The following is a 19709-nucleotide window of genomic DNA, read 5'->3' on the forward strand; positions in this document are numbered from 1 at the left end:
CTGAAGAGCCTCCTATTAACCCAATCACTGGGGAGCAATGGGGATCTGGTGCCTTGCTCAGGGGTAGCTTAGCCCTTGACCTATAGGGATTGGAACCAACAACTGTCCGCTTACAAGGCTTACAAGTTCCTTTCCCACAAGGCCATGGGCTGTCCTGCAACAATAAGAATAAGAATGATTAATTTACATAAAAACATGTGTTAAAATATACATAAAAATACAAGTAGAAAATAGTATGTACAATAGGTGTCAAACTGGAGGAGCGTGGGCCACATGCGGTCCATCATATTATAATGAAAACATGGCAAAGTGACTCTGAGAATATATAATACTAAAAATACTGTACATTAGTAAATGCATTACATTCAACATTAAATTATATATTTATCTTTTTTTTTTTAAAGCTTGTTTTGTGTTTTAATTACAGTTGTCCATATTATTATTCACTTAACTGTCTCTGTTTTTGACATGAATAGATTTATTTTTTGTATCATTAATGTGTTTTTACATCAATCCAGATCAAAAACAGGCAGCGTTACTTTAAAAATCCACACCTTTTTTTTTCCCTCGATCACAAACCAACATCTTGACCAATTCAATGGTCCACAGCCATGTACCACACTCATAATTTAAATTATAAGAATCCCTTAAATACAGAAGACAATAGGTTATGGAGAATCACTCACTCAATAACGTCTGGAATCATGTAATAACCTCGGTCTAAAGTAAATACAGCGTCACCGTTTGTTGACTGTGTGTCTCAGTGAAACTCATCACTTAACATAACCTCAAAAGACACCTTTGGATTTCAGATATGTGCAATATGTAATTAATGAATAGAATTAAATCTATATTTTATTGAATGTGTCGAGGCAACACTGGGGTTAACAACAAGTATTATTCATAACAGTTATGTTATTTTTTATTTAATCAATTATTGATTAAATAATATTATTAAATACAACTATTATAATATTACCTATTATTTTTTATTTAATAATCAATGATATTATTTATTTACATCAATTATTGTTTAAATAATATTATTAATTAGTTATTAAATATTACTATTATAATATTACTTATGATTATTTTTTATTTGATAATCAATGTTATTTTTATTTATATCAATGATTGATTAAATAATATTATTAATTCATTATTAAATATTACTATTATAATATTACTTTAAAAAAAAAATCCAATGTTATTTTTTATTTACATCATTTTTGAGTCGGTACAAGTCGCAGGCTTTTTTTTTTTTACTCCCCACTGTGTCAATCTTAAGATAATCTATTAATCAAAAAAGGTAAGAACACATTTAATTTGTGACTGTGTTTTAAAAAAACAACAACCTGCTAACATAGCATTTTAATTCCAAGTTGGAATACATTCATTGTTGTTGTTTCACCGGTTCCACAATCAGTTTCGCAGTCTGATGTGGTGGATCCAGGCATTTCAATCGCCAACAGTTATTCGCACCCTGAGGTGACATTAGAGTCATTATAAAAACTGATTCACATTAAGTCTAAATTATTGTGGTGCTGCATAGGAACAGACGTCAGTCAGAAAATGTCAGAAACTTTTAGCCTAAAGGTCTAAGTCTTAGTGAGTGTGTGTCTTTGAGACATGTGTAGCACTTGAAACAAGGACAGCGGTAGTTGCGTGTGACAAATTCTGATGTTTGGTAAGTGTGAGGTGTCAATCCAAAACCATCCGTCTTGTCCTGTGTGCGTATTTGTACAAGCTGTCCCTCAGAACTGTTTAAAATGCACGACTTCCCCTCTCGTTACCTTAACTGTGTGCACATCCACGCCGTGCCACGAGATTGTTTTTCTTTTAAATGTGTGCACAGTCAAGTTAAATAAGAGAAAACCAAACTTTTCTTTCTTTAGACTACAAAACCCCCGTATGCACCGTCGGGTGAGAGACGCACACGGACACACGCATTGTGATTTAACGGCAGGTTTCCTGAGAAGTGCGGGCGCTTCAGTTATGTAAACTGGCCCAGGTTTGGAACAAGTCAACCGTCAGAGACTTTGCATCCTTACCAAGGCCCTGCAGCTGCGAATGCAAACAAGAACTTGCTCTGCGTGGCTTGACTGAGTCAATATTCGTCTCAAACACATCATGAAAATGAACAGATTCCACCTCCCAAGAGGATGAAAAATGACCGGGAACCTTTGCATTCGGTTTAAAAAATGTGATATAATGTGGACGTAAAAACAGGCTCGCGTGCACGATAACAGTTGGACGCTGTGGATATGTCGGTTGCATGTGCAGCTCTGACGAACCGGGGGAAGCTGAAGGCAAACAAAGTCTACTGAACTCACCGACAGGTTTATTAAAAAACCAGTTTGAGCAGCCATATTAGTATAAGCTGTGGCATTTAAGCAGACGTTGATTGTTTGATTAAAGAGATCAAAATTGTGCCAAGAAAAATTTTCCTGCACCACGACACCAGCAGCGGCACGACAACGAGACACGTTTGTGTCCGTGGAAGTCGCATCAACGGCTAAATTAAAAAGAAAAAAAAAAAGAAAAAAATGGTTTTGCATATTTTTGTTGTTGTTGCAAATTCATTGGAAAAATGTCCCCCCTTTTCCCTCATTGATATCCACAAATTGCAGAATCTGGAACCGATCTGAACCACTATCAACTCAACAAAAAAAAAAGACACCTGCGACCTGAATAGGTGTTGCCACCAACTGGTTGAAGTCGAGTGTTCAAATTCAAATGTCTAATTTGTTTGTCTTTGTGTGAAGAGAGCCGTTTCTCTCCCTGGCACAGCCTCGGCATATGCGAGACACAAAGTGCAGAGCCCTTTATTTGCCTTGGCTTCAGCCCTGCTCTCTTTTCTAAGCTGTTCTAGCCTCCAGCTGTCATTTGCGTCTCCGCATAGCAGAGTGATGGGCATGTGCGGGTCCCTACCACCATAGCATCGGTTGCATGTGGAGACCCTAACGTATATACGCATTCAGTCTTTCAGTGTCAGAAAACAACATGTTATACTAAATATAAGGCAGAATAGTGACATCTTTCACATTTACCGTGTTCACAACACTTGGCTGTGAGTTTTCCAACAGCTCAGACTCCATCAGGATGTCCTGCACACGACTTCCTGCAGTGGAACACAGCAATAGACACAGTGAGTTATCAGCATAGACATTTAGGCCCCGTCCCAATACCTCCCCTAACCCTAAATTTTGTGCATTCTTGTGTAGGGTGGAGTGCGATTTTGCCCTTTTATAATCAACCCTCAAAATGTAGTGAGCCCTGACGCGGGCTTAAAAACGAAGTGGAGGATGACATTACCCATGATGCTTTGCGAATTCAGCGAGCCACAAAGATGGCGGCAACGTCTGCCGAGGAACAATTTTGTTGTAAGTATATTTACCCAAATAAGCACGTTACAACGTCGAAATGTGTTGGAATATGTTGGTTTGATATGCATCCAAAGGACCGTTGAGCTTTGAACGCTAATTTTAGCTTTCATAAATCGCTTTTCATATAGCGGCTATTTGCAGAGTGCTTCGAGAGAGTACGCCCGTCTTGTAGTTAATTAATTGTCAACATGTGACGTAGGTTAGCACGTTACGTTCACGACGTTCACGCTAATTTGCATATAGTGGTGTCCCAATTCCATAAGGAAGCCGACACCCCTATGTAATTTACCAAGTGGACATTTTAACCCTTTAAGGTACTACTCAACCATTTGGTCGAGCGCACTTTAAGTCACTATATCTCATTGAGAAATGCATCGAGCTGAACTCACTAACACTAAATTAATGAGACTTAATGTAGTTTATGAATTATGCAAACCAGGTTTATTATGAACAGACATCTCAACCGTTTGGTAGAGGTCTGTATCTAAAATACTATGGGTCTAATTAAAAAAAATGTATATATATATATTGATTGTCATTATTGTTATAATAAGTAAATAAAATAAAATAATAAAAAATGCAAAATAATAATTTTTCCTTTGCTTTTTTCATGGTGCTTACCTTAAAGCATTAAGGGGGAGAAATGGGATGGGGCCTTAATAACTGCAGGACATGCAAACTCCCTGCAGAAAGTCCCCTGTTGTGACCAGGTCAAAGACAAGAGTGCAGACCACTACTATACCAACCGTGTGGCCCTCAATGGAAAGTGATTTTGTAAATGATGTTTCCACTTAGAGAAGAAAATAGACAATAACACAGTTGATGTTTGGTACATTTAACCTCGTCAGTTTATCGTCGAACAGGCAAGCGTGATTGCACTGTGAGGTTTTTTTTGTTTTGCATTTTACACTTTCCAAGTTGGCGTTTTAGATGTGTCATTCAAATATTTGCTGGCCACAAAGCAAACGGCGGTCATTTTCTTTCGTCTTTAGCATAGCATGCATTGTTAATTGCGTTAATATGAAACAACAGAGGCAAAGTATACATGAAATATTAGGGAAAATATTAAGATTCAAACGAAAAAAAATTATTTCGAAACATGGTACAACTGTGTTCTTAGCAGCTGTGAACTTTTCAAAATACCACCTGCTTTCACGTGAATTTTAATCACAAACATTGACATTAAAGTCCCATTTATGCAGCACAGGGCACATTTTTAATCCACCTGCACAAACACTGAGATACTAAGCCCATGAGCAAATATTAGACTTTAAACTTCTGCACGGATGCCAAATTGCGACGCATAAGCAAACGACAGTAGCTATCAAGCCGAGTTCCAGTAACAACAGAAACCTGAGAAAATAACTCGCCATTAATTCTTCATTATGAGAGAGCATACAAAGCTGACTTAGGCACAGGGTGAGGTCCACTGCACGTCTGTCATATCTGTCAGAGGCTGAAATGGCATAACCACAAAAGCATGGTTAGAACGAATGAACAAAGTGAAAGTTTGGTCGACTGTTTAATTTGACAGGCCCACCTGTGAATGTACGCCATATCCAAAAATATGCACTTGAATTAATAAACTACTTTATAATCTTAATTTTTTATTAATTTTATTGCTGCCCTGTATTTTTGCCATTTTCTTCTGCTTTATTCTTTTCACTGCATGTTTGCTGTGTTGCTTCCTCGCTGAAACTCAACTCCAATGTGTTTTAAACCTGTTTTGGGCAATTAAAAGTGGATTTTAATGCATATTGAGAAAGGACAAAGATGGAATAAATGCTATGCTAAATCATGTGCAATAAGGACACGTATAACAACTGTTTTTATTGGTTTTGTTATTAATTGTTTAGTATATTGTCAGAAAAGGTGATACATGCCGACATGAGTATTAATTTATTAGTGTTTAAATATATATATATATATACACACACATATATACATATGCGTATACGTACATACATATGCGTACATATATACATATACATACACATATATATGTATACACCTATATATGTATAAACGTATATACGTTTACACACATATACGTATATATACAAAACATACATATACATACATATATACACATACGTACACATATATACATGTATGCACATATATATATACATATATGCACATATATATACATATATGCATATATACACATATATATACACACACGTATGCATATATGCACATATATATACACACGTGCATATATGCACATATATATACACACGTACACATATGCACATATATACACACGTACACATATATGTATATATATATATACATATATGTGTGCATACATATATATATATGCACACATATATATACACATATATATATATACACATATATACACATATATATATATATATTATTGATCCATATGTATGTATACCATGGATCAGTAAGTAGAGCGAGTGATCTTTCAAATTGAAGGTTGTGGGTCATCAAGAGGAGAAAAATCACTATATAAATACAGATTGTGGCTTTGTATATTTTACATAAACTAATAACATTTCTGATTAGACACCAGAAAAAACAATCCTTGTTTTTAAAACAAATCTGTCCTCGCTCTTGTTTTTTCCTCCATTGTTTAGCAAGTTGTCTTGTTTTGAGAACGCGAGCTAAACTTAACCCTACTACTACAACTACTATGAACTCTTGTTAAAAACTAAAACAAACAAACAAGCCAAAAATAAAAACAACCTCCTCGTCCCGTCACGTGGAATCCTGGCCAGCCCACGAGTGCCGCATCATCCGTCTGCTGTGACACACGGCTGGTGAGTGTGAACCCAGCGGGAGTGTGTGTGTGTGCTTGTGCTGCTGCTGCTGCTGCTGCTGCTGCTGCTGCTTCTGCTTCTGCTTCTGCTGTTGTTGTGTTTCCCTCCGGGTTTAAGAGATTAAGGCGATGAGCCCCATCACTGAGGAGTCCCTGGATTTCATACCAACAGAGTATGCATTGAGCGTCAGTACTGCATCCATCAGGAGGGCTGGGGAAAAAAGAATAGTGTTTTAAAGTCCACTTATAATCAAAATGACTTGATCCAGAACAGTGCACAGCACTTGATGCACCACAAGACCTTAGAAAGCAAGTCTCACCACCACGTCCTCGAAGACGTCCATTATCAAATCCAGTTTTGTCGATTCATTTTCAATTCGGGAGCTGGTTATTCTCGTCTCTCAGGTTACATCCAAGAAATTATGATGATAGCCTATATTTTGCATGCTGAAATCACAGGAGGGCCTTTGTCTGGAGAGCATTTACATCTCTTAACACAGCTGGCTTGCCCAACCACTGGCGCAAAGCAAACAAGGAAGCGAGGTAGAAAAACAACTCGCAGTGCAAGTTACCACTAAAGAGGTCTTTTAGTGTTAAACGTCAAAACAAACGCGGAGCCATTTTGGAGTGTTTTAAAAATAAACTGAGGTCGAGCTTTGAAGGGGTGGGGGGGGGGGGATTTGAATATGAAGAGGAAACTATGTTTGTTTTGACAGTTCTGGTCTATAAAACACTAAACACTAAATACAGCCTTCAAAGAACAACTCACGGCGAGCAACTTGCATTAAAAACCTGTTACTGTAACTTTAAAATGGAATCGCAATGGTAATCACCAACTTAAACGTTCATGATCATTTTGAACGCTAAAGACGCGAGACAATTAATTGCCACCGCATTAAGAATATGTCAATAGAAATTTCCACCGCAAAGTATGCAGACTTGAACATGAACAATAGGCCCTTATAAAGCTGAGGTATGTTGCTGGTGGGGGTGTGGTCCCTCAGGTGCTCCGTGGAGGTAATACTCAGCTCGGGTAAAGCTGTGTGAATCATTCTCACACACACCTTAAACAGCGCACATGGCACTGGTACACCTTAACACGTCAACTTAGCCTGGCAGCAAACTGTGGGAATACTCTGAATAAGGCAAGCAGTGCGTTTAAGGAACCAGGATTAATTGAAATCCACTGCTTTTGAAGAACTGCTGGATTTGGACTCCAAAGAAAGTGAGTTTTTTTCTGAAAAAAAAAAATATTTTCTGTTCACACTGTCCAGGATCAAATCTGTGGAAGTAACGTCAGTGCACAGCATTTGCACTGAACACACTCTAAAATCTTTGTTTGTTTTTTTTAAGCTGTCCATGACAATGCCAGTGGTCAAAGTGGAGAAAGACTCTCCGGCAGATGCTTTGTCCGACTCCAACCCTGCACCACAGACAGAGGACCAGCCCCGGGGTCGGAGGAGGAAGAGACCTCTCCAGCGGGGGAAACCCCCTTACAGCTACATCGCGCTCATTTCCATGGCCATAGCAAACTCGTCTGACCGCAAACTGACACTGGGGGGCATCTACAAATTCATCACAGAGCGCTTCCCCTTCTACAGAGACAATTCAAAGAAATGGCAGAACTCCATCCGCCACAACTTGACTCTCAACGATTGCTTCATCAAGATCCCCCGAGAGCCGGGGAGGCCGGGAAAGGGCAACTACTGGGCTCTGGATCCAAACGCAGAGGACATGTTTGAGAGCGGCAGCTTCCTGAGGAGGAGGAAGAGGTTCAAACGCTGCGACTTGACCACCTATGCCACATATGTGCACGAGGCGCCGGTTTTCTCTCCCGTCCAGATCGCCAGGTCGGCGGCGTATCCCAACTCGGTTTACCCAAACATGACGGTGAGTCCAGCCTACGGGCAACAGCTGCATTCTACTTACTACTCCTCTTCATCGCCGTCCGGGTTCGGACCAGGTCAGACTCGCATGTTCAGCATCAACAACCTCATGGGACACCCGACTCCGTCCAGCATGCTGGGAGGTCAAGGGTCAGAGGTGATGCAGCAACCCAACAGGAGCTTCAGTCCAGAGGGGCTTCCAAATGGGTCCACTCACTGCGGCCAGGGGGCCCCAGCTTACCAGGGCCAAACATGCGGAGGACCCATGGTACCCCGCTCCTCTACACACCCCGGGTTCACTTACCCCACAGCGAACGTCCACCCGCACCACCACGGCCACCAGGGCTCGTACGGACAGGGCCACACCCAGGGGTACACGGCAACGGGACGCCTCCACGTCTCGGCACACGGAGGCGCGGAGTCCGTGGACCATTACGACCGGATCTCGCCGGTGCAGCTGGGTTCCATCTCTCCGTACAACAGTGCCGCAGGTCCAATGGGGAACCCCGGGTCCTACCTGAGACACCCGACATACCCGGGGAATATAGACAGGTTTGTGTCAGCGATCTGAAAAAAAACAAAAAACTGGAGACTGGAGAATCCCAGCAGAGACTCAAGACAGCAAGAAGTGAGCCAGACAGTTCTCCACACAAACATGTTTGTGTTGTGTTTGTCGATGACATCAATTATGGACTACAGAAAGCAAAGTGAATACACACAACTGTGATTAATACTGTTAATGCTCGAGTGCATTTATTTCAGTACGGAGGGTAAATACCTCTGCCAAGGAAGTCAAGTTTTTGGATGCATTTAGATACTGATTTTGATTTGAAATAATAATTCTAGGGATGTAGATGATGCCCAAGGAAGATATCCAAATCAGGACGTAATACAGGAAACTTTGGCAGAGGTTTTTGCACTCGGAGTGCTTTCTTTAATTAACTTTTAAGCTTTAATGTTGGTATCAAGTGTCAAGGTTTCTTCACAGCATTTGAGAATGTAAAACTCATCCATTTTTTTATTTTAAATGTGTGGTTGTGAGCTTTTATTTTGTTGTTGTTGTTGTGACTTGAATGTACAAGTTTAATATTCACATTCACCGAAATGTTACTCTAAATTATTGTTCTCTGATCATAGGCTTTGCATTTTAGTGGCTTGTATGAAGAACATCAGCTTTATATATATGTATTTGTGTATATGTTTTTTTTGCTAAATGAAAATGCATATCAGGTTACCCTTTTTTTTGGAAATAAAACTAATATAAAAATCAAGAATAGCTTATTTTTATTATTGAATTATTGATTAAATCTCACGTGTTAAATTTTAAACTTAAGTATAAATTAACAGGGCAACAGATCCAGACGCAGCGTTACCAGGAGAGAACACGTTTAGGTTTGTGTTTGCACGGCTTTCTTCACTGTTTCAGTTCAGCAGGTTTAAAGTGTCGTCTGGAGCCACAGAGTTCGCAGTAACCGTGACCGGGCATCTATTATCAAGCCCAGACATCTACACAGCTCTTAGGAACAATCTGTCAATGGGACCATAATATAAGACACCATTGCACAATTGCAATTAAAATATGTGTTATTTTCCATCAGAAAATAAGCTTTGTTTGCAGATAAGTCTACGTTTCTTTAGACCCACTTAATATAATTGTGTATTAAATGAAGATATATGCAATTGTCAAATTACAAACAGAATTTAAAGGACATTATTATTATAATATTATTCCAAGAATTGACTTCATAAACTGTAGCGTTGCTAATTTTTCAGTGATAAAAGATTAATACAAATAAATTATATAATCTAATCTATAATTGAAACTTGTTTTTTGTATACATTAACAATAACGGTCTATTTAAGGAAAATATATATATATAAACATTTTATTAATTTTCTGTGCATCCAATTCAAACACATTTACATAGTATTAATATTAATTTACACGGCTAACAAACTGTGCGGAGGAAAAATATCCAATATCCTTTTTTTTGTGTCTGAAAATTGAGATTCAAACGTGTTTCTCTATTCACAAATTAATTTAAATTCATTAAATAATTACTAATTTATTAATTTAATTTAATTTAACATGTAGTTATTCAGCATTGATGTATTCGAATTTGGCAGTGGTCGCGTGCGCTGTTCTTAATATTAACAAGACTGTACTACATTTGACTTCTTTGATTTTCAAATGCAAAAAAAATTAAATAAAATAAAAAAATAGCATAAAGTTTGACAAATAAAAAAAGGTTAAACAAGAAATTTAATTAGAAAAACATGACAACTTACAGGAAGAACAAGCTTAAGACATAAATAAAATGAACACAACAAAGTGAAAACAACACATTAGCCAATGTATTCAACAAGCTGCTGAAGGAGTTCACAATTCTTCACAACCTCTGGCAAAGACATCAGAGTCTGTGTGGAAAAAAAAAACACAAAAAAACACACCACCCATTACATCGACTATCCCTCAGTGCTCTCGTCAAGACACAAAAAGTGAACAAACACAGAGAAGCCATTTAAAATCATCTCTTACCTCTCTGACTTTATTGATCATGTGGTTTAACATGTGGAGTTCATTCTCACTTTTCTGCTGGTTGTTCTGGTGGATCATTTGCTGCGAGAGGAGTCATAAAAAACACTGGGTCACATCCTCGCGGGACAGTAAAATGTTCTCTCAAGACAATAACAAATATGGTACCAAATGGCGCCGACGCATAAACAGGCGACAGTGTGATTTCCTCAGCACTTACATGTCTCTTTGCTCGCTCGAGGAGTTTCACTCGGGCCTGCTCCACCTCTTGAAGACTCAACTTCAGTCTCTCCACCTGGGGTTTCGAGACAAAGGGCATAAAACCTGCACTATTTGCTTCGGAATAAGCTGAAAAACACTTTAAAATAAGCTTTCGTTTATAATTATAATAAAAACCCAGTTGTATTGTACGATGACAAAGGCATTTCATTCCCTAACGAATCAACACATGCTTATACTGATGCTATATGTGACAGTATGAAACAGTATGTACCTCTTTCAATAACAGGATCTTCTCTTCCATCAGATGTGTAGGGTTAGCCGACATGCCACCAGCTTTTCTCAATTCCTCACGCAAGAATTGAGACTCCACCTTCGACTGCTGGAGAGCGCGACGAAGCTCTATCACCTCCTTACGCAACTCCTGTTAAAAAAATAAAAAAAATGTTTTTTTTGAAAATCCGTCTCTGCCATTTTCATACACATGGCAAATTAAATATTCCTAAATTGATGTAGTGGGTTGTGTACATCGTCTTACGTTATTCTCAAACTTGTGTTTGTTAAGATATTCCTGGACTTCTTGTATTTCTTCGGACAAGTTAACCACCGTTTTCTCATCCTGTGTAAAGAGAACGTAAAAAAACAGCCGTCTTAATGAAACCGTCTTGGACTTCACAGGTAAAAGTGACAAAATTAAGCATTTCTTGACCTGAGCTTTCTGCTGCAAGGCCTGATTGCCTCTCTCAGCCAGGATGCTCAGTCGGTTCAGCTGATTCTTGAGCTCCGACACTTCAGCCTCGTGTTTGCTCTTCACAGTCTGCTGCTCCTCCTGCAGGCCACAGCTGGAACAATGCAAGTAAAAAAAATATGGGATGAAAATGTGGTGTTAATAACTAGTGAAATAGAAAAAAATAATACATGGTAATACAGTACATGGAAATACACCTGATTCCTATATAAAAACTACTATTAAAATTGCAACACTTACACGGTGTTGTGCAGCTCCTCCAGCTGAGCATCCTTGCGCTGTTGCAGCAGTTTCAGCGCGCCGATGAGTTCTGCGACGGTCCCGCTCACGTCGACCACCAGCTCTGCCACTCTGTCGCTCTCGTCGTCCTCTGCCGGTTCAGCCTCTGCTGCGTTCAGATTCTTTTTAGGAGTGATGGCTGCAATGCGGGTGAAGGCGCTCGTCTTACTGAACCACGTCTCCGGCTGTGCTTCAGGCGAGTCTGAGGGGAGTCGAGAGAGACAGTGGACTACAACTTAAGATTTGCAACTGTGGACTGTTAAAGAAATTAGTTTGAGCATGATCACATAGGTGTGTAACTTGTTCATTCAAATAGAATATACAATATTATGTTTATAATGTTTTTCTAGGATAATAGCCCTTAAGCTATATCTATATATTCACTCCATAACACATACAGCATTGACAATATGGGACTTAACCCATTTTTAAGCAAATTAAATGAAATGACTTGTCACCAGCTCTTATCCCAAACACAAATACAATGCAATCATTTATTTTTAATGTAAAGAAAATAAGGTAACACTTTAGATTAGGGAACACATATTCACCATTAACTAGGTGCTTACTAACATGCACATAAGTAGCATACCAGCCCTTAATTAGTAAATATTAAGCACATATTCACGTCTTAATAGAGGCAGAATAAGGTTATGAAGATAAGGTGTTAATACGTGCTAATAAAGGGCTAGTATGCTACTTTTATATGTTAGTAAGCACATAGTTAATAGTAAATATGTGTAATCTAAAGTGTTACCGAAAATAAAGCAGCCAAGTAACAGGCTGCTTTTCTGAAAAAAAAAACATGTGACCCATTTTTGTCTCGTCTCTGAAGCCAGCCTTAAAACCAGGAGATAAAGCCGAGCGACAGTACCTGGTTCAGGAGGCATGTCTGCTTTCATTTCTTCCTCTTGCTCAGCAGTTAATGCGACCATGACGCTGTCCACAAATGAGCTGGACGGGTGACGGCGCTGCATTTTCTGGACTGATTGAGATTTATCCTTCTGTTGTTCGGCTCTCTAACAAGAAACACATGTAAAAAAAAATCTTTGAGAGAACCTCAGGTACTTCTAACTAAAAGATGACCTAAAATGTCAACAAAATTATTACTACTAATTATACCATTAATATTAATTACTGTGTCAAGCAAATATTTGCCTTTGTTTAGTATCAAAGCTATAAATATTGTGGTCAAGGCTACAAAAACTGCTCATATGATTAAGAGGTTTTTGTTCCATAGGGCCACAGAGAGTCCCCCTGAATGTGTGCGTTACCTCATCGTTGAGAGCTACTTGTAGCTCATTGGCGAGTCCTCGCAGTGTGTGATGCAGCAAAGTGATCTCAGTGTTCGTCTGAGCCAGCTTCTCTCCGAGCTCCACCTGCTTTGCACAGGCTTCAGATCTTGTGGTTTCCAGTTGCTCCTGCAAACTTCGGTTTTCAAGCCTTTATCGCAAACAAACAAGTGAGTCATCACTGGGAAAATGGTGAACACTGTCAGGAGCAGGCTGCATGAAATACAACATCAGCTTTTCTAAAGATCAAATACAACCTACATATATGGATAAACCAAGGCTGAGATGCCTGGATGTTGTTAAATTAGACTTACTGAAGCTGACAAAGTTCTTCTTTTAGGTCCTCACACTGGATGTTCCTCTCCCTGAGTCCTTGCAAGTTGGCCCTCAGCAGGCGCTCACTTTCAGCCACCTGCTCCCTCGCTAACTCATTCTCCATCTGCAAGAACTGACACGCGCACACAACCCAAAATCAATTTTTGCTCGCATCTGAGGGAAAAATCTATTCATCAATTCAAAATTTCTTTGCTTTTCTCAAATCTCCATCGATGCAAACACACTGTAGGCCAAGATTTTTCTGAGTTTCAACAGTTTGAACGGGAATCAGTGGGAAATTAAATCAATTTATTCACATTCCAAGTTTCAGGAAACAAAGGTTAGGGATTGTTATCCACATATTAGTGTGCTAATATATGATAATAGAACTAAAACACTGATGAAACATTTCTCTGCAATGCGACGAAAGTAGTATTAAATAAGACAGAGGACGTCAACAACATGAAAAACAAAATAGCACATCTAAAGCACAGAAATTTTCTAGACAGAGAATCTAAGAAGTATCGAGGAATAGATTTTAAGTCTCGACTTGTTTGTCGTGAAAAAACTAACCTCGTTCATTTCCCGTACGCCGCTGAGTTGCGTGCAAAGGTCCTGGAGCTGCTGGAGCTCCATTTTCTGAGATTGTGAGAGGGTCTGCAGCTGACTGAGCTGCTCCTCGCTCTGAGACAAAGCCTGAGTCAACTCCAAAACCTGTTGCTCTGACTGCTCCAGTGATGCCTCAAACCTGAGCACAGGCAGTCAAAACAGAAGCAGTGGAATTAGGTCATTTTCTTCTTTAATGTATCTTCTTTAATGTATAATTAAGAAATTACAAACTAGTTTCTATCTTAACGTGAGCCACACTTACTCATTCCCTCTGTCCCTGGCTAGCTGGATGTCTTTCCATGACTGCTGCAATCTGGAAAATAATAAACCAAAAATAACAAATATTTTAGCATTTGACTGCTATATTATTATTTTTTTTTTTTAATTCTATTAGTGTTTAGTCTAATGATTGGGTTGAGCGGATCATACTTTGTTGTTTCAGCAGTGAGTGCCTGCTCCAAGAAAGTGTAGGAAGCCAGTGTTGAGGAAACTGCGGCAGACAATTCTGTCACCTTCCTCTCCAGCTGATCACGCTCTTGGTCGCTCTCTGTTAACTTCTCATGCAGAACATTCATCTCTGAAATTGAATGAGAAGGCATTTCAATTGTCAATAATATTTCAACAAATTTGAATCTATGCAACCATCAAAAATTACAAGAACATTTTATATATTTATTTCAGTTTTCACCTGAGGACAAAATTGTCATCTGCAGATTTAAATCTCCAATCTGTTCTCTGGCAGTTTGTAGATTCAGATTTGTTTGGTCCAGCTCTTCTTTGAGCTGTTGTTAGAATACAAAAAAACATAAGTATTAGCCATCACCATTTTCAAAAGACAAGTGAAACCATGCAGTGATATAAGAGTCACGGATAATCTATCAAAATCTGACCTGTTCCCTCTCTTCGACAGCTTGGTCTTTCGCAAAAATGTGCTCGTCTCTCTCACGGAGCGCAGCTCGAGCTTTGTCGTTCAGCTTCAGGAGCATGGGAGCAGTTTTGTGCAGCAGGGCTCTGACTGTGCCGAGCTGTGAAAAGATGACCACGTGAAACCGTCATATTCAAACACAGCAGAAGAAAGCAAGAGAAGGCTCTGTTGTGTTGCGTTGTTAGTGCTCCATTTTTTTTTAGACTCCTACTGTTCTGTTTATAGGCGTTTTTATTAGTAACTTATTAAAAGATCAACTGAACCTACCTCTTCGATCAAACTGGACTGCTCGACCATGGTTTCAGACAACAGATCAGAAGCAGAGTTCAGCGTTTCAGTGTAAGCCTGGTTTAATGCAACCTGCATCAAGAGAAGGGGTCAGGGGGGAAAATAAAGAAGCTGAAATGGACATGTGTTCAAGAGAATGTTACACTGAATAAATGACAATCCTGCTTTTGTTCTTGCCTGTTCTGGAAAAGTCTGTTTGAGGGCAGCAAGTAGTTCCTGCTGAGACCCAACACTCCTCTCTAACTCTGCTTTTTCTGTGGCACAATGTGTCCTCAGCTGTTCCATCGTCCGGAAGGCCTGAAAAACCAAACACATTTGTTGATGTAGGGAAGAAAAGCTGCAAAAAGCACATCAGTGACACTAATCATGACTTATCAACTAGATTTATTTATTAAAATGAAAGAGTCAGGTCCTCATGAGCAACTACCACTCTGGCTACATAAAACATCAAGTATTAAGAGACGGGTTCTTGTTTTATTTTAACTTTTCTTTGTAAAATAATGAAAAATTGCATTCCTGGTGGTTGGAATTACAGTCATAACGTATGTTTCAAAACCCCCCACAGATATTTAGTGCTGCAACCCAGAGCAGGGCCACATATAACATTAAAACAGATTAGTTGCTGTGATTACCGCCTCCTTGGCTTCGAAGGTTTCCTCCATCTGTGTCCTCATGTCATCTCTTTGGCGAAGAGTTTCTCTGACCTTCTGCGTCATTCGTGTTTGCGTCGCCCTCGTTTTCTCAAACAGATGCTTCATCTGACCATACTTAACAACAGAGAAGGAATAAATATCAGCTCGGATCAAGAACAAAAACATACACATTACACACAGTTTTAACATGACATCCGAGTACATATTTACATACGTGTGAAACCAGGCTTTGATGGTCCTCTCTGACAAGATCTTCCATTTCTACCATATTAGAGAACGCAGCATCTGTGTTGCTACTCAAAGAACCCTGTGGGATCAAATACTCACGTTTATAAAAAATGGACAAATGACAAAGCATAGGTTTTTAAAAACATCTTCTACACATAGAGATAAAGCAAATAATCGAAAACAGTTTGTACAACTAATGTACTGATGTAAGACTTGTAGTGGCATTTTATCTATTAGGTGCAAACAACTTTGTGATATAATATAAAGAGCATATGTTTTATCAATGTTTGTGTCTTACCATAGTGATTCTCATGTCTTGCATACACTGAATGAGTTTCTGTAAAGAACTTCCGTCGAGCTCCAACTCACGAATCCTGCTCAGAGCCTCCATATAAAGGTCTCGATACCCTGTGGTCTGTGTATAACAGAATATTTTTTTAAAAAATCAGGATTATTTATAGCATAAACAGAAACAACTATCAATGGTTTTGAAGTTGTGCAGTTGTCCTTACCTGACTAAGCTCAGTGTGGTCAGTCTGCACTAATTTCTCCCTGAGCTCTGAAGGTGCAGGGCCCGTAGATCCATGTGCTTGAGATGCAGCCAACTGCTGCACCAGGGCCTCCACCATGATCATGCTAGACCTTAACCTCTGTTCCAGCTCCAATCTAGGCAGGCACTCTAGGCTCCCCGGAGGTACACTGAAAGCACACCAACAGAAAGACTGAATAATCAGAGAAAGACACAGTTCATCATGACATATCACTTAATTAAATAATTAACTCACAGCCAACACTTACTTCCACAGGAGAGGGTCAGTCAGAGTGCAGGAATCAGCCACAGAGAAATCTCTCTTGAGCTCAAACTGGCCAGATGTATTGATGCTGTGGTCCACCAGTTTCACAGGAGAGGTACCCACACAGACACTGTGGGATTCTCCACGAGCAGCTCTTGTTGGTGGTGCCACAGTGGCAGCAGGAGGAGGTGCAGATACAGAAACACCAGCAGGACCCATTTTTCCAGATGCCAAGAGAAGGAACTCTGCCATCTGCCGGAGTTGCTGCTGAAGTGGCCCGTCTGGAATCAATGGGAAATCCACAGCTGGCTTTTCTCTCTCTGACGGTGGCACAACATAAAGCTTCTCACCCACACCCTTTTCCGGTTCAGTGACTGGGCCTGAATGGGGCTTTTGACACAGCGCTGTAGAGTTGAACAGGGGTCGTGGCATGGGGCTCTCCAAGTGCTCTACCCATAACCCGGAGGGATCCGTGATGACAGGAGACACCAAGCTCTTTTCACCATCGAGGGCAGAGTCGTCAGCCAAATAATTATCCACTGCTTGATCATTAAGGGCCTTGAATACGGACTTTGAGGCTCTCCTAAGAACAGGACTGAGCAGTCCGAACTGCAAAGCCGATGCTACCGAGGGACACTCTGACAGAGCTTTCAAAATATCAGTAAGGTTCTCTGTATGAGATTTTTCTGCAGAATTACCAAGTACAGGTCCATTTCCCGATGAACCAAGAGCACTGTCTTTTGCTTCGCTGGATTCAGTTGGTGCACTGCTCGACTGCACTTGAGATACATGTTTCAGAAGCTGCTGCACTTCCACAGGTGCCAGATTCTCTGCTGAGGCCTCGTTTTTGTAAAGCAATGAAGGCAACGCACTGTCTTCTGAGTGTATTGAGGGTTTAAATGTTTCTTGCTCTTGCCAGGTGACAGAGTCATTTTCCAAAGGCTTTGACGATGTGTTGATAGGTGGTGATTGAGAATCTAAAACAACTTCATCATTTTCCACATGACAGTTTGGTGGTTCATAGTCACCATGGATTTGTTCCTCACAGGGGAACAGTTCCTGTGTGACGTTATCTGGCAGAGGGTTTATTTTCTCAGGCAATGGGGAGCAATTGGATTTTTCATCCCCATCCGCTGTTTTAACCTCATCCACAGCACTAGTGATGCATGGCATTGATTCTTCTATGTCACCTGAGGTCAAGGAAGAACTTTCATGATAACAGTATGGATGATCCAAATGTCTACTGCCATTCTGCCCATCATCGTCATTGGCTAAAATGCTTTGATTCATGCTGTAACTGTATGGCACGCTGCTCGTCATGGTGTCGTCTGGTACAGGAACTGTGTCATTCATAATGTTGGTTGGTTCTGAAATCTCTATCTCTCCCCCAGTGCAGTTAAACGATTTGAAGGTTACATCACTCATGCTATCAGCACATTTCTCAAAAACAATTGGAGCCTCGGAGAAAGTGGTGATGTCAGGAACATTCACACTGCTACAGTTGGGATGATCAGCATGCTCCGTTTCACACAGTTGGCCACAGTGAGAGGAATATGTTGAATTTCCACTGTTGTCTTGTAAAGATTGAATGTCCTGTGACTGTGGCAGAGGAACGGTGTCATGTTCTTGGGCAATATCTTCATCTCCATCATGGTCATTCTCAAAAACTTCTGACTCCTGTGCAGCACATTTATCATCCTGTCTCCCAGAGGCCAGTGTAGAGTTGGGAAATTCAGTTTCATGCAATGTAGCATTTGTTGTCTCTGGATTGTAATAGGGATGGTCTATGTGATCGCCACATGACTGCACAATCATACTGTCAGATATGATTGTATCTTCTGATCCAGTGTTACATGTAGCCTGATCCTGAGGCAAAATAATGCTGTGTTCTGCAGACACTGAAGAGTCTGAAATTTCCACCTCGCCACCAGGACATACGAAAGATTTATATGTTACGTCTCCAAGTCCACAAGCAGTCTCAGCATTTGTAGGATTGTAGATCGGTATCTTTTTGATGGATGGAGAACCGTCATGGAGAGGAACGTTATCCTGTATGAAAAGAAATGGAAAGCGTAATAAAAAGAAGAAAACACTGCTTAGAGTGAAATTTAAAACATGTACAGGTATGTCATCTCACTGCGTTTGCACAAATATAATATTGTGATTAATTAAACTTATCGTATTGCTTTTGAAGAAAGTAATGTTGTAGTGATTATTGTCATGGCTAGAATAAACCCACCTTTGCCGTCTTGGCAGCATCAGCACCTGATTTCAGCCTAGATGTTGGCAGGTGCAGCATTTCATTCTCCAGACTTCGCAGAGGAGTACGCTGTCCATATTTACTGGAAGGCTATTATCAAAAAAAATGTTTTAATTAGATGTGATCCACTTGCTCAGGTATTCTGTGAATGATTAATGTGCAAATGTCTTACCAAGCCTTCGCCTGGGGAACTTGACTTCCTGGAGGACATTACTCTGTATCTGTCCGACTGCAACAAAATAAAACTCACAATAAATTCCAACTTTCTCTGTGATTTATGTGAAGGACACGCCTCTCCTTTCATACAGGGAAATACAATACTTAGGTCATAGTTGTAGTAGTAGTAGAGTAATTGAATGATGACAGATATATAACAATTATGGTGTGAACTATTTTAGACCTGTTAAAGTGGTGCTATATATATCTATACTGCATTACATGACGCAAGTTGCCTCTGATGTTGTGGTTAAGATAGACAATAATTAGACTTAGACTTATTA

At 39.9% G+C, this 19709-nt stretch overlaps 1 protein-coding gene across 1 annotated transcript; it reads left to right on the top strand.

Moving 5' to 3' along the window:
- Nucleotides 1–7359: 7359 nt before the first annotated feature.
- foxe1 (forkhead box E1) lies at nucleotides 7360–8634 on the top strand (the record flags this gene model as incomplete). The annotated part of the gene is made up of 2 exons (XM_083909105.1): nucleotides 7360–7402; nucleotides 7531–8634. The coding sequence occupies exon 2, from the start codon at nucleotides 7537–7539 to the stop codon at nucleotides 8632–8634; it is 1098 nt and encodes a 365-aa protein (XP_083765231.1). The 5' UTR covers nucleotides 7360–7402; nucleotides 7531–7536.
- Nucleotides 8635–19709: the final 11075 nt, after the last annotated feature.

Source organism: Microchirus variegatus (genome assembly GCF_963457635.1).
Source record: "Microchirus variegatus genome assembly, chromosome: 23".
Lineage (NCBI taxonomy): Eukaryota > Metazoa > Chordata > Actinopteri > Pleuronectiformes > Soleidae > Microchirus > Microchirus variegatus.